At 40.0% G+C, this 16,733-nt stretch overlaps 1 protein-coding gene across 3 annotated transcripts in view; it reads left to right on the top strand.

Moving 5' to 3' along the window:
* The window catches only part of RAB11FIP4 (RAB11 family interacting protein 4), a 219,313-nt gene that overhangs the window by 85,488 nt on the left and 117,092 nt on the right, over positions 1 to 16,733 (top strand). For all 3 annotated transcript variants that reach the window (XM_081317968.1, XM_081317969.1, XM_081317971.1), the window contains one exon: positions 5,458 to 5,546. In XM_081317968.1, coding sequence (XP_081174094.1) covers positions 5,458 to 5,546 — 89 coding nt within the window. The remainder of the gene's footprint in view (positions 1 to 5,457; positions 5,547 to 16,733) is intronic.

Raw genomic sequence — 16,733 nt, 5'->3', positions numbered from 1 at the left:
CCATAAAGCGAATATCAGAGTAGACGGAATTAAGCTCACCCATAAACCTATCTTTGTCCTGTTTCTTGATGATCACAAAAGTGTCATCCACGTATCTCACCCAAAATTTGGGGTGATACATGGACATCACCCGGGTCTCCAATTGTTGCAGGACCGCCTCAGCAATGACTTCGGAGACCGGGGACCCCATGGAGGTACCCTTCACCTGTTCATAAATGGTGTCTTGAAACATGAAAAACATTTTGAGGCATAAGGCCATGAGCTGCAAGAGATCTTCATTATTGAGTGAATCCTGATGCCACCCTGCTCCATGTTGTTGCAAGCGGTCCATAATTACCCCAAGTGCTAAGCTCTGCGGAATTGAGGTAAATAGGGAGGTGACATCATAGGATACCATGATCTCATCCTCCTCTATACTGACAGATCTGATCTGATCTAAGAATTCACTCGAGGAGCATACAGTGGTGTTGCTGTCCGTCACCAGATGTCTTATCCTACCGTATAACCACTTGGCCAACCCTGAGGTTGGGGTTCCCCTAAATGACATGATAGGTCGTAGGGGAGCTCCCTCGTGAATTTTTGGGAGGCCATAAAATCTAGCAGTAGGCATGTCTCTGGGGCACATAGCTCTCAATGCGTCCTCACCTATTTTTCCCTGTCGTTTAAACCTATTCAGCACCTTAGTAATCTGGTTCCTAAGGGTTGTGATTGGATCTTTTTTGACAATCCGGTAAGCACTGCTATCGCTAAGTAGTGTAAGGGCTTTGTGGATATAATCTGATTTATCCATTACAACCGTTGCTCTACCTTTATCTGCTGGAAGGACAATGATGGATGTGTCGTCCTGTAGTTGTCATAAGGTCTCTCTCTCTGTAGCTGATAGAACTTGGCAACGTCTATGGGCCATAAGCAGGCCCATGATGCGATGCCTAATGGAGCCTCTGATCTCTTCATTGATGCCCTTCCATTGAACGGCTGGTTCAAAAGCTGCTATGAAGTCAATGGTGCATGCGTCCACTAAATTATGGCTGGCAGCACGTTGTAGCAGTCCAATTTGCTCCTGTGAGAGGGTCTTAGATGACAGGTTGTGTACCATCCTGTTATTAGTGCCAGAATTATCTGTTGTGCGCAAGTGCTGCATCTTACGGTGCAGTACTTCCGTTCTACGTTGTTTAGTCCTTTCGGTGGCTTCATGTATATGACAGGAGAGGAGCTAATAATGCTGGCGTATGAGGATTTGACGGCAGCATTACTGACAATCGTGGGCTCCCATCATGTGTGTGTGTGTGTGTGTGTGTGTGTATATGTGCAAAAGAACTGCAAAAGAAAAGGCTTCAAATGGCATAATAGTGGAATATTGGGACCTCTCTCCGTCCCTTCATTCCCATTACAGGTAGTCAAATGTGCAGGTAGTCCTTGACTTACAACTACAATTGAGGCCAAAATTTATGTTGCTAAGCAAAACATTTGTTAAATGAACTTTGCCCCATTTTATGGCCTTTCTTGCCACAGTCGTTAAGTGAATCCCTGCAGGTGTGAAATTAGTAGCATGGTGGTTAAGTGAATCTGGCTTCCCCGTTGCTTGTCAGACGGCTGCAAAAGGGGATCACATGACCCCGAGATCCTGCAATCGTCATAAATGTGAGTCAGTTGCCAAGCATCTGAATTCTGACCCTGGGGATGCCGCAACAGTCATAAGTGTGAAAAATGGTCATAAGTCACTTTTTTCAGTGCTGTTTTAACTTTGAATGGTCACTAAACAAACTGTTGTAAGTCGAGGACTACCTGTACTTTCCAAATAGAACATGGAGAAATATAGACGTAGGCATGTGTTACCTGTTACCCATATAAAGAGCAATAGCAATAGCACTTAGACATATACCGCTTCCTAGAGCTTCATAGTCCTTTCTAAGCCTATCGCTCCCAACAATCTGAGTCCTCCTTTTACTGACCTCGGAAGGATGGAAGGCTGAGTCAACCCTGAGCTGGTCAGGATCGAACTTCTGACAATAGGCAGAGTCAACCTGCAATACTGCATTCTAACCCCTGCGCCACCACGGTATGGTGTTGCAGTGCAGTTAAGGAATAGAAAGGAAGGGCCCCAATTTATGGCAGTTGAGCGCGTAGGGCTACGCTACAATGAAATCTCAAGAGAACAAGGGGCTTCTTTAAAGTGGCACCATCAGTCTAGTGCAGGGGTAGGCAACCTCAGCTCTCTTATGACTCATAGCTGACTCAGGAATTCTGGGAGTTGAAGTTCATGAGTCATAAAAGAGCCAAGGCTGCCTTCCCCCGGTCTAGTGAATGTGCTCCTGCGCTCTCTGAAGAACCATTTCTGTTTCGAAACTGAACAGCTGCTCACTGCTATTTAGAAGACAGTATAGTTCAGTATAGTGGTTAAGGCACCAGGCTAGAAACCAGGAAACGGTGAGTTCAAGTTCCACCTTAGACATGAAAGCCAGCTGGATGACCTTGGGCCAGTCACTCTCTCAGCAAAATACAGCTGTATTTGTTGTTGTTGTTGTTGTTGTTAATATAGGAGGAGGAAGGGATATTAGGTATGTTCACTGCCTTGAATTACTTATCAAGTAATAATGCTGGGATAAAAAAATCTAATACAATTAATAAATAAATCACTACTCCAGAGTTAATGTTCCGTTAAAAACTCCATTGATCAAAGTCTTTTAAACTGTTTCCTTTCTGTAAGTTCCCCCACTCCCTGCCGCTCATTTTGTTCTTTCTGTAGGGAGAACTAGTCATTATTTACTTTTCCTGACATCTCTATTCTGATTTTTTTTAAAAAATTCCTTACCTACTTTGCAAGCGGCAATAACAGGACATGATGTTATAAAGAAATATATGTGCTGGTGCCTAGGGGGGAGAAATAGATTGAAAAACATTGCAGTGTAATAGCAGTTTCATTCCTGCACCTTCCCCGTTTTATTAGTTCTCCTGGAGAAAGAATTTCACATTTTACACAACAGAAATGTTGCTCACTGCTTTTAAAATAACCTGCCCTTTTTATGCCCTTTCTACTGCTGAGTATGAAAACATACAGTAATTATTCTTCTTTCTGAGGGACCAGGGAATTAAGCAGCTATATTTAACTTGAAACTGAGACATAGCCATTGGTTGTTTTTATTTTTTTAAAAAAGGGTGGGGCAAAGGCTGAGTTTATTTGTAAAATGCTTTTTCTCCTTGGCAAACTGAGAAATAGCCAAAAGAGGTAGCTACCTCATAGAGCCAGCGTTGCTTCACTTCACATTACTGTTGGGTAATTTTTTATGAATTAGAAAAAAGTAAGACTTGCAAAACATTAAAAAGTAATTTAGCAACAATATGTAGATAATCCTTGACTTATAGCCATTCATTTAGTGACCATTCAAAGTTACATCACTGAAAAAAGTGATTTATGATCATTTTTTACACTTACAACCATCACAGCATCCCCAAGACAAGTGGCCAAAATTCAGGCGCTTGGCAACTGATTCATATTTATGACGGGATCATCTTTTGTGACCTTCAATGGGGGAGCCAGATTCACTTAACAACCATATTACTAACTTAACAACTGCAGTGATTCAGTTAACAACTCTAGCAAGAAAAGTCATAAAACGGGACAAAACTGACTCAACAATAGTCTCAGCAATAGAAATTTTGGGGCTCAATTGTGTTCATAAGTCAAGGACTTATGGGGGCCCTGGATTTTTAAAGGAACTATACTTTGTGTGATGGAGACTCCAGCATGAGATTAATTGAGCCTGAGCAACATTAAATTCCCTCCTTTCATCCATTTTGTGATATTAACTAATCTACCTGTGAGATGAGATGCAGTACTAGAGACGCCCCATGATAATGGGACCTCTCTAGGCACTCTGTCTTTGTGTCTGCTTTGGTTTTCACCTCACTCAATCACATGAGCTGTAGGAAGGTAAAATCACATTACCTGTAGGAAGGTAAAATGGGGAAAAAATAGCCAGTTATCTTCAGCGCTACACCAAAGTAGCTCTAGTAATACTAACTCTTGATAGTAGTATTCACTCCACTATTATACCTGATGTGTTCATTTTTTTTAAAAAAATATTTTCTTAGACATACCAAGATGGAGTTTCTTTAAGAATTGATTTCTTTTTGTGGAATTTTTTGGTTCCGCTTACATTTTTAATAATATCATGGACTGTAATCCTAGAGAAGTTGAAAATGTTATCTTCAGAGAGATATTGTTTGAAACGTGAATGAATCAGTAAAACAGGGAATGAGAATTTAATGTAAAGAAGAAATGGAAGCATTTACTGTATGTATAAGCCAAACAATTCTTTGTGTTGCATCATGAACCAAAATACAAAATAAAATATGACATCTTATTGGGCCCTTGCAGGAATTGCAATAATATATACAAATGTGCTTTATGGCTTCTGGAATTTGGGTAAAATTATTTTGCCCACATTCCCAGATTAAGAAATATTGATTAGATATTGTCCAAGGAATTTTAAGACTTTGGATATTAAGCCCAATTAAAAGTTAAACCACCCATAAAATGATTTGAAGCAATGTGGAGAATATACATATCTATTAATTATGATTAGTATATCATTGCAAAGTATAGTTCTTTTAAAAATTCTGGTGAGTAGAGGAAATACAATACTCATGAATTTGATCAGTGTCTATAAACATAGATAGCAAGAGCAACTTTGCAGAGAAACTGGATTTTAAATCAATATTGAAACTGTTATTAACCAAACCATTCTAGTCCAGGGATGTCCAACCTTATGAACTTTAAAACTTGTGTACTTCAATTCCCAGAATTGGCTGGCTGTGGAATTCTGGGAGTTGAAGTTCACAAGTCTTAAAGTTGACAAGGTTGGACACTCCTGATCTGAATTATTATTGACAGAAGCTCTTCCATTTTTCCTTCTGCTGTTTGATGGCTATAAACACAGGAAGGGGTCTTTCTTTTTTTGGAACTCAGAGGATGGAACAACTTGCCTCATGAGATTTGGTTATTTCATAGTTTAGAGATCAATTCAGATACCTATTTTACAAAAATATTATAAGATTGCTATATTTTTCCCCTTTCTTATTTATTTTAAAAACTGACTTATTTTTTTCTTTTTTATCATTATATGATCTTGTCAACTCTACTGAAGATTTGTCTTAGAATGGAAAATATAGAATTAAATACACATTTATTTATAAAGCACACAGTGGGAATTTCGTGTGTGAGGCACTTATCTTCTTTCATCTACTACACCTCCATGAAATAAGGCACTAATTCATGTGCTATAGCTTCTTTAAAACTGCAGCAAATCAAACATTGGCTTAGCGGGCGGGGGTAGTATAAACCAGCACGTATTATTATGCTAGCCATGATTTGCCTTTGTTCTTCAAAGTGTTGTCTATCCAACTTATTCTAATGAGATTTGTAAAACATGTTCTACCCCCCCCCTTTTTTTTTAGGCTGTGAAGAGTTACTGAAAGATGCTTTGTCTGTCGAAAGTCTCGGGCTTCGGCACTATGAGACGGAATATGTGGATTACTACTATCAGGTAAAAAATTGAATTTTTTTAATAAAGCCAAACCTCCTCCTAGTATTCTAGATTCTTTCTCCTACACTTTCCCCACTTTTATTCACATTATCAAATTGCAATTTGCTGAACATGAAATTTATAGCATGAAAACAAAGTCACTGCAAGACTGAATTGCTTTGAAACTTGGGCAGCATTTCAAAGGCCATGATTATTTGCAATTTCCAGTTTTTGCAGCTCATCCCATGTACCAGAAATATGAAAGCACAGACCAAGAAAATGATTGGGGAAACATCTTGAAAAACTGAATTTACAGAGCTGAACATTCTTCATTGTTGGGTAGTCCTTTTAGAAATGCTAATGAATGTACTGATTGAGAGATTTGTTAGGTTCGAAAGAAATGCTTTTGTTCTTTTGGCTGCAGCAAAAATGATTGATATGGAAAACGTATTTGAAAGTTTGCCTTTTAATAATGAGAGCAAAGCTGATTTTTTTTTGACAACTAGAGATTCATAGAACCAACTAGAAAGTCCATAAAGAATAAGCTTTTTTTAAATTGCTGTTACATGGTCTTAAACTAGCATGCCTTTTTTTCCCTTCGGGTGTTGAAAAAGAGCTTCTTTAGTAACAATTAATTAAATAATTTTGTCCTTTCATAGCATGCACATGGACAATGAAGAATTTCCAGGGAACCCTCTTTTGGCCAGGGGCCTATTTTTTAGACTCTCTTGCGTTTTATCTCCAGTGAAACTGTGACTCATGTATCTCATGCTGCTATTGGAGAATCTTGCGCTCTAGTGGTATGTTACACAGTAAGTTCCATTGACTGGGACAGGGGTGCCAAACTGCTGGCCCGCGGGCCGGATGCATCGTAGCGAAACTGTGCCCACCCCATTGCCGGCAATGACAAAAACTCCCAATATGTCGCAACACATCACGTGACGTTGCGAGTTTGACACCCCTGGACTAGGATATTGGCTTGTCAATTGGCTCCAGAATTGAAAACTAAGGTGCTCCTTGTCGAAACAACAGTACTATGCACATTGCCTTTCCCCACTGCTGAGCTCAAGTGCTGTTCCCCTCACCTTTGAGAGAGCCTATAATTATATCATTATGTTCCAATCATAATATGGCATTTGTAGAATCACCTCTCTCCGATAGCTTCTGCGCATCCAAGGAAGATTGGGAAGAGTGGGTAAGCTCCAGGTCCCTTTGACTAAACAGTATCTCCTGCCTGGATTATAGGAAACACACCTCCTCTGTCACAGCACCTGCCCTTTGGAACAACAACCCTAAGAGATTCATGTGGTTCCTATCCAGATGATATTCCCCAAATCTTTAAAGATCTGGCTGTTTGCCCAAGCCTTGAGGTAGGCTGGGTACAGACTTCCTGTTGGTTATTTAGTATATTGTTGGTTTCTTTTGGAAGTAGTTGGCTACTTTTTCTTTAGTTAATTAAATACATAAATGAAATTGTTGTCTCTATTGCTGAACTCTCTCCTGCTGCTGCTGTAAATCCCTGTAGCGTTTGACTTCTCTTTAAAGAAGTGGATCATTTAGTGTAACCCTAGTGCAGGGGTGTCAAACTCGCAACGTCATGTCACCTGTCGTGACGTATCGCGACTTTTTCTCCATTGCCGGCAATGGGGTGGGCGTGGTTTTGCCATGATGCATCCGGCCCATGGGGCGGCAGTTTGATACCCCTGACCTAGAGGGTTAAAGATGACTTAAGGTGGACTGTGATAGGTAGCTTGAGGCAAGATGGGAGCAGTCATGGGGATATGGCTGAAAAAGCCATGACCAGCACATGCTTGTTTCAGATACAATTGTCGTTACTGGTTAGTTAAAAGTCATGAGGTAAAAAATAGTGTGGCCAACACTGGATGTGATAATCTACACCTCTTGGTGAAAATTAGACCTTTTCCAAGGAAGAATAAATTTCTAATCTTTGCTATTAGGGTTTTCTCTGGGCAATGGCTATCAGCAGGGTTGGTAAAGGCTATGTGATGTTTTTCCCCCGATCTCTGCATAATTGAATTTTAACTTACAAATATAAATAATTTTTCCTTTATATATTATCTTAAAATACTCATGTGGTTTAAAACATTTGGCTTAAAATGGTTACATTAAATGCACTTCAACGAACCATGCTCATAGCTCAGGTCTCTTCTCCTAAAACTCATCTTCTGCACCCCCATAGAAAGCAACAGCATAGGGCATTGATTCTTTTTTTTTTAATTAGAAAATTTTATTAAATGTACATTTAAAAACAAAAGTGGACGTGATTCAACTTCCCTGGCTACAACACTGCTATTAGTATTACCTTATGTTACAGAAAGAAAAACAGAAACTTAAAATACATTCTATGACAGGACAGAGTATAACAAACTGTACATACAGTATAACATCTGTAATTTTTTGGTAAACCATCTTTCAGTCGTCAACGTTGTATTTACATATCTTTCAGTTGTGTCTAATAAGAAGTCCTTACGTTATCAACTAATCAATCGATAGTCATCTCAGCGATCCTCCTTATCTCTAACCAATCGTACTAATTTTGCCAAATTTCATAATACTCTGTTTCAGTTTTATTTTTAATCTCTAGAGGGCATTGATCCTTGTGGAGCTCTTCTCGTCTTTTTGAATCCATAGTGAAGCATCAACTCTATTTTGAGGAGCTCTTCTAAGTCAAATCTGGTGAAGTTGGAGGTGGCCTCTCTTCCCAGTCTTTAGGCTTAGAGATGCTTTAATCTGGATTCCTATCCCTTAGGAGCCCCAGTGGTGCAGTGGTTAGAATGCAGTATTGCCAACTAACTCTGCCCACAGTCTGGAGTTCGATCTGGCTCAAGGTTGACTCAGCTTTCCATCTTTTATTCCTCCCTTCTCTTCAGAAAGGGAGTGGCACTTCTGGAGTGACAAGCCTCTTTAGACCTTGTGCCCTTCTCTTCCTTCTGGCCCCGCACCATGAAACATCAGCAGGCAGTCTAGCAAGTCTCAAGTGTTGCCGCTTTGCAATGCAAAGCTCTCAGAATCCCAGGCCCACTTGGAAGCCAAGCAAGTATGAAAAAAAGTGGATTGGGAGGGGATGCTGGTGGCGGAAGTCAGGTTTAGTTTACTGAATAAAATATTTCTGCATGTGGAAGGAGCATGAAATAGTATTCCCAAGTTGGGTTGAGCATGGCAAAGTGGGATAGCGACTCTACTGTGAGGAAAACGCACCCAGGGATCAGATCCAGCCTTTGCCTGTGAATTTCTAAATAGGGAATGGGGATGGCTGGTTGTTGTTGTTGTTGTTGTTGTTGTTGTTGTTTAGAATGCAGGATTCATCCTGTGCCTTGATATCTGATGAGGAGAAATGCATGAAAATGCTAGATTTCTCAGAGAATGAAGAGTTCAGTTTGTGCACTGCATTGTTAGCAGTCAGCTAATGGTTAAAGATGCAGTATCCTGTCCATTAAAATTGAAAACAACCGTGGGAACAGAATTAAGGAGGCAAACACTGTTGTTTATTGCCACATATTCTAAAAATGGTTACAGAACATATGAGTCAATTCCTAAGCTAACCTTTTCCAGCTATGTCCTCCAAATGTGTTGGATATTCAACTCTCATAATCCCTGATATATTCTCTCGTGGCTGGGATCTGAGAATTATATTGGACTTTAACTCCCACATGCCAGCCAGTAGGGAACTGAAGAGTTAAACTGATGTGAAGAATATTGGGAGTGTTGGTTTGGCCAAATACAGATAGTCCTCGCCTTATGACCATAAATGGGATCAGAATTTCCACTGCTAAGCAAGGCAGTTGTTAAGTGAATCACATCCGATTTTACAACCTTTTTTGCCATGTTTGCTTAGCAAATCACTGTAGTTGTTAAATGATTCACATTGTCATTAAGAGAATCCAGCTTCCCCTATTGATTTTGCTTGTCAGAGATCAGCTGAGAAGCTCGCAAGGGGCGATCACCTGACTGTGCAATGCTACAACTGTTGTAAATACATGCAGGTTGCCAAGTGCCCAAATTTTGGTCACATGACCATGAGGTTGCTGCAATTGCAGGGACTTTTTTCAGTGCTGTTGTAACTTCAAACAGTTGCTAAACAAATGGTTCTAAGTTCAGGACTACCTGTATGCAGTACAGTATGTTGAACTACCAGAACTGGGCTGCAGAACCCTGGACAATCAGTAGATGGTAGCAAAAAGATATAAACAGTTCTAATATTTTGCTGCCATCTTGTGGTTGTTCAAATGTTTGCAGCTAGATATGGTAACCCAAATATACAGTTGAGTGCTGTTCCTTTTTATTCCAGGAAAAGCTAGTGAACACTACGATTAGCTTCACTTTTTCCTAGCTAAACTCTCAAACAAGCCATTTTTTTTGTAGATTTTTAACTTTTTCAGTTCATTTTCTCATTGCACTTAGGTGTAATTAATAAATCAAATAGTAGGAAAATAATTGCTTAGCTGTCTGAGATGTTTTATTCAGAGCTTGTAGGAAATACAGAAAAACACTAATTATGAAGAACGATGATTCGGTAAAACTGAAAAGTGTGTTTTACACTATTCATTAATGGTACTGTCATCTTTCCTAACACCATCAATTTGGAATGTTTTAAGGACTAATATCTGTCAGAAATATAGTGCTTCACTAAAGAAATCCAAAACTTGTGTGCAGATTGTAAGGAAATTATTCTTTAGATTTGATCCTTCCCCAAATTTTGTAACTGGAGTTTTCTGGCAACAATATATGTTTATTTTAGAATATGGGGAACAGCCTTTTCTCTGAAATTTGGAGGGTCCCAACTGTCCTTGCCTTCTGCAAGGCTGTGAAGACCTGGCTCTTCCCTCAGGTACTGACTGGGCCAGAATGTTAGTTAACCCTGATATATTGCAGGTATAGCTGTGTTGTGAGTTTGTTACAGTGCCTCAACTGCTGAATTATAGTTATTTTTTTACTATGTTTATATTTATATCTCAAGGTTTTATAATTTATTTATTTCTGGACTGTTGTACCAGAATTATGTATTCAAGAGAGAAGCCCCATGAAACCTAGAAATATATCATACTTAGACATTTTGTGTGTGTGTGTGTGTGTGTATACATTTGATGACTTGTCTTAGCGACCACATAGTTTTTCTTCATGGTGATCTGTGTCTAAACTGCTGATCATGTACCATTAGATTAGAAGATCTAAAAGACCAGTGTTGAAGGAAAAGTCTACATCATGGTTCAGTCCAAGCTGGGAATAAACAACATGGGGACTGCTTTAGAAAGAAGGTTGCAGTTTGTTGAAGAGGAGAGCCAGACAGAAAGATGGCTCTGGAAGAAAAGAGAGTAAGCATATGTAGGGAGTGGGTTTTTATACCCTCTGGGGCTCTTGAGGTTATTTCCTGTTTGTGTTTGAGGCCTTGTATTTCCTGTGTCATGTATTTTGACCTGAGTCTGGGTGTGCCCCTCTGGCATCTATGGGTTAATCCTATTATGTTCTGTCTTAGAATTTGGGTGGGGTATGTAGATTTTAGCTGTCTTTTGTCTTCCTAAGCTTCTAGCTGAGGGCCTCCAACTTTCTTGAATGGTTTATATCTGCATTTCTACAGAGCTGGTTTCTGCTTGGGGGGGGAACTTGGGGCTATTAAGAAAAATTGGGCATGCTTTTCTGCTTCTTTAAGATCCTTTGAGGAAATATATTTTTCTGCTCTTTTAATATTTCCTTCTCTGGGAAAGTTTAGGCACAGATCATCATGAAGAAAAACTATGTGGTCGTTATAACTGATGAGTTGTCCTCTTCTTCTCTTTTTTCCCCAGGATTCTTGCCTTTTCCAAAGAGCTAGGTCTTCCCATAATGCGCCCAAAGTAGGATAACTTAAGTCCTTATTTGTGCCTCCAGTGAAAGAGAGAGATAGAAAGAGATTTTGGGTGTGTATTTTGTGACAATAGTTTCACAATCCTTCTGAAAATTAAATATTCCTATCTCCTGCAGAATTGTCTTTAAAAAAAAAAGAAACTAATGCTGAAATCCTGCCCACCCAAGTGGTTCGAAAGTATGCAAATGCAAGTAGATAAATAGGTACCACTGCGGCGGGAAGACAACAGCATTCTGTGCTCCTTTGGTGTATAGCCATGCTAGTCACATGATCGTGGAAATTGTCTTCAGACAATGCTGGCTCCCTCAGCTAAGAAACAGAGATGAACACCATGCCCTAGAGTCGGACACGACTGGCAGGGAAACCTTTACATTTTTATTACTGAAGTATTAGCTTTTGATACGTAGCACTTTTTATAACTTTACAATGACCTTTTGGAAGCTAAACCTTGCAGAAGAGCAGCCAGCCCTGTATCGGAAAAACAGCCTCTGTCTGTCTTTCTCTATCATTCTCTTGAAAATTTCTGTGATCTTGGAAGTGTTGACGTGTGATGGTGAAAAAGGGCCACAGGGTGTCAGTGTAAGGTAAAATAAAACAACATTGTTTCTGACTGCCAGTATTTGCTTTAAGGAACAGCCAGCTGCTACTGCTGGTAAATCTTGGGATTTTAATCTTTTCTCTCCCCAAAGAACTGAAAAGAGAAAATATGTTATTTTAAGCAATCTTGGGGATTGAGATATCTCAACAACATCAAGAGGGCCTTGTAATGTGATCTAGCATATTGTTGGTGTTAATTTAATATGAAATTGCTGAACTGGTGCTTGGCTGCAAAGCCTCCAGGTGTTTCTGAAGCAGCCAATTAATTATACACATGGCTCCTTTTTCCCCCTTTTACCTCTTGGTGCCTGTCGACCTCATTTAAAGTGTGTGCTTTCTGCATTAACAATTCTCAAGGACTGGCAGTGAAACCCCTGGGAACGAGCAAGACAGAACCATAGCATTAACTCTTGAAGATGTTCAGTGAAGAAAATCAAACTCTACTAAGAAGCCATTGTGGATGAAGCTATTCGCCTTTCTACTTCCATGTCAAATCAACTTTGTATGTCCTTTACTTCTCAAATTCTTTTTTTTTATATTTATATTTATTAAGAATTTTCATAGATTAAAAGACAAAGCAAAAAAAAAGTTTAATGAAAAGAAAAAACAGGGGTAACATGATAGCAGTGTTCCAAGATCTCAGGGGCTGCCACCAAGAAGAGGGAGTCAAGCTATTCTCCAAAGCACCTGAAAGCAGGACAAGAAGCAATGGATGGAAAGCAATCAAGCAGAGAAGCAACCTAGAACTAAGGAGAAACTTCCCGACAGTCAGAACACTTAACCAAGGGAGGTTTTTTTAGGAAGAGTAATCAAGGAGACAAGCAATCTAGGACTAAGGAGAAATTTCCTGACAGTTAGAACAATTAATCGGTGGAACAACCTGCCTCCAGAAGTTGTGAATGCTGCAACACTGGAGGTTTTTAAGAAAAGATTGGACAGCCATTTGTCTGAAATGGTATAAGGCAGGCATGTCAAACACAAGGCCCGGGGGCCGGATAAGGCCCGCGAAGTGATTTCATGTGGCCCGCGAAGCCATCCTGGAAACAGTGAGGGAACGGCCCCCACTGCCTTGGCCCTGGCCCAGAGACCCTCCTTCTGCCAGAGACCCTCAGATCTGTCCCACTCCTGCCCAGGCCCCCATAGGCACCCTTGATGCGTATGATGTAGAGCTGGCCACGCCCACCAAGTAGGCCATATGCACTCTAGCCACACCCACCCAGTAGGCCACGCCTACCCTGGCCATACCCACCTGGCCCCCTGAGGGCAACCGCAATGCTGATGCGGCCCTCAATGAAATTGAGTTTGACACCCCTGGTATAAGGTTTCCTGCTTGAGCAGGGGGTTGGACTAGATGACCTCAAAGGTTTTTCCCAACTCTGTTATTCTGATAGCCTTTACTCTGGGTATTTATTAATAATTAATTTCTTAATAGTTTTACCCTTGGCTAAAGTCATAGTGAGTTCTTCTATATCCCTAAACATTTATGGAGTACTTTTTACATATGCATATGCGTTCATGAACATATGTTCTGCAACTTTTTTATAACCGGGTATTACTTATTTTTTATTTGATTTTTGTATTCAGTTAATAAAAGCAAGAAGTTAAAATCAAAACATAGTCTGCACAAATCACACACATATACATTATTCTAAACCATAATGTGGTTTGGTTGTTTTTGATTTATCGGGCTAAGTGAAGCCTTTTATTTTAACTGGAACTGAGTGTATGTTATCCTATGAAATCTCTGCCTTATTGCAGATGGAGATGGGAAAGAGCTTTGTTATTAATATTTTTATTTTAGAAGGGGTAAAAAGTTGTGAGCAGCATTTCAAGTTTTTGAGGACAGATTCCCTATCAACAGTAGATTTTGTTTTCTGGGAACTATTTATTATCAGTTTAAAATATGATCCTTGATGTAAAAAGTTATAAATATTGGTTTAATAAAAAGTAAAATAATAAACCATACTGGCAGCCTGACCTCTCTTTTGCATGCTCCAATCAATTCTTTCAATAAAAATTGACATTTTTAAACAGAACATTCTTCCTATTGCCCAGTTTTAAAGTGGTGCGAAAGAGAAAACCTCTCAGCATTGCTTTAAAGAAAAAAAAATCCTCCCCCCTACATTTTATGCATTTCTCATCTGTGAAAAGATAAATCAAAGGAGGGCAGGACATAGCACTCAGTATGTGACAGAGTCTACATTAGCAAAACCTTCAGATGTCAGGAATGCTGGAGAAGTTGTCTATTAAATTTGCAAGGCTTTTGTCAAAATAAAAACAGATGGCCTGAGGACTTTGTTGTGGCTACATAGGCAGAAACAGTAAGTGCGTGTATTTCCAGATGTGTGGCATTTATATCTTGCATCTGAAGTCAAAATTCCCTGCTTCCTTCCTATTCCTGCAGTGCATCATGAGAAGAAACAGCTCAACGTATGCTTCTAATCACGAGGAACGAGGATGTTTGCTTTTATGTCCTACTGGCCAGCATTGCTAATCCTAAACCTGAGAAATTCAGCAAGGCAATAATTGGAAGTCAATGTCCTATCCCATTGCAGAAGTTTAAAATTAAAGCAGAAACCAAGAATAGGTCAAGAATTCCTGCTGAGTATGGACTGAACAGTGCACCCCTTCTGATGTCATATTAGACTTTGATTTATATCCCATATTGTGTTCAGATTCAAGGCAGTTTCCAAGGGAAGGTCAGTGGTGGGATTCAGCCTGTTCGCACCACTTTGGCAGAACCGGTAGCTAATTTTTTTGTTGCCCAGACCCAGAATGGACTTCCAGAAGTGGCATCCACACAGAGAACCGGTTGTTCATATATTTGAATCCCACCATTGGGGAAGGTCCTTTCATTTTATCCCCCTATTAAGAAGTGTGTGAAGTAGCTGGGGCTGAGAGAGAATGAGTAGTTCAGTGGCATCTGTGCAAACCACAAGGACAACAAAATGCTGACAGGTGTAGCAAGGTTACCATGCAAATGTTGTCCCTGAGGCACAATGTCTGCTTCAAGGATGTCAGTCATAACATTTACAGGAAGATGTTTCATGCATGTGTCATAATTTGCCTCTGCATCTCCCAAACTCAGCTGTGGACTGGCCAACAGTCACCCAGATTTAGCTTGAACTTGAATCTTCCCACTTTTCATCCAACACGTTAACCACTCCATCACACTTACTCTTGGTTTTGCATATGTTAGATTTTGTCAGATGAAGACTGAGTGGAGACCTGATAGTCTTGGACATAGAATTCTTCAACTCAGTTCTTCTAAGCAAGCCTCTGTATATGGTTCTGCAGCTGTAAGCTGGATATTCCTGATTTAAAGCCTTATCAAATATAGTATCCATCATCTAACCAAGGGAGTCACCACTGTCTGGTCCATTATCCAATATCTGTTTCAGCAAGGTCCACACTTTAGCAAAGCTTTTGTGCTGCTCAACAACATCTCCAGCTGTTGTTCCTTCTGCCTAATGTAACCAAATGATACTAAAGGAGGTTAGATGACATAGGGGATAAAATACCACATATTTTGGCCTTCCTGGAGAGACACAGCCACAATTAGAGCCGCTCTTTAAGGGTGCCAAATGAAGATGGTTTTTGACTTAACCAAATGTAGTGCCACGAAAACCTAACCGGTTAATAATCAAACACGTGCTGCATGTTTGTTACATCAAGTGGAAAAAATGCTGGAAATGCCAAATACTACTCAATCATCCCTGTATTTTTTTTAATTCATTGGAGGTAGCTGGGAGCAAGGAATGACTACATGCTCATAATGTGAATAGTTGCTGAGGGTATACATGATGAAGATCAAAGTGCGCAGGAATGATTTTTTAAAAAAACATCAAAAAGCAATTACCATAGGGCAAATATACATATTTTAAAAGAGGAGAATACAGGATCCAGGGAACTACAGTCAGAGCTTATCCAGCAAAAAGGCTTTTTTTCCCAAGCTCAAACCCTCCCTCAGAAAATGGCAGGAAAATGTCAGGGTTAAGGCTTGGGTAGATAAGTTACTTTTGCTGAAGATACAAGAAACCTTAACAATGAAGATTTACTACTTTACAATCAAGCAGTTTCACCCCACACAGCACTAAGCTTGTGTCTCTTTTTTTCTACCTCTTATGTGGCAATGAGCTTCTTGCTATTTGTTTTTGTTTTTTTTTAGCTTTGACACAGAAAGCAACTGCAACCACATCTGGATAATGGCTGTCTGGGCTCAGGAATGTTGATTCCAACCTTGCTCACTCCTCACCACACAACTAGAGACCTGTCAGTTTTGTAGGGAGGCTGAGAAAGGAATGGAAAGAAGACCAGATATAAAAAAAATAGGCAAGGTTGACAGGGAGCAAGTCAACCCATGGTTTATTTTATCAATAGCAATGTAGACCACTGTCAAGAACCAAGAAAGAAGCATGCAAAAATCACTGTAAGAAATATCACCTTAATTCATGTACTATAAAGAAGTATGAGAAATTCCTCTTACGGTTTGCAAAATTCTGTATTTACTCCTGGGTAGTATTAACTCTAGAGAAACGCAGTGGCTCAGTGGGTTAGGACACAAAGCTTGTCGATCAGATGGTCGGCAGTTTGGCGGGTCGAATCCCGAGTGCCGCGTAACAGAGTGAGTGCCAGTTACTCGTCCCAGCTTCTGCCAACCTAGCAGTTCGAAAGCACGTAAAAACGCAAGTAGAAAAATAGGGACCACTACGGTGGAAAGGTAACAGTGTTCCGTGCGCCTTTGGTGT

This window comes from Vipera berus, assembly GCF_964194415.1.
Source record: "Vipera berus genome assembly, chromosome: 2".
Lineage (NCBI taxonomy): Eukaryota > Metazoa > Chordata > Lepidosauria > Squamata > Viperidae > Vipera > Vipera berus.
The sequence above is the reverse complement of the archived record's forward strand: the minus strand, read 5'-3'. Positions and strand labels throughout refer to the sequence as shown.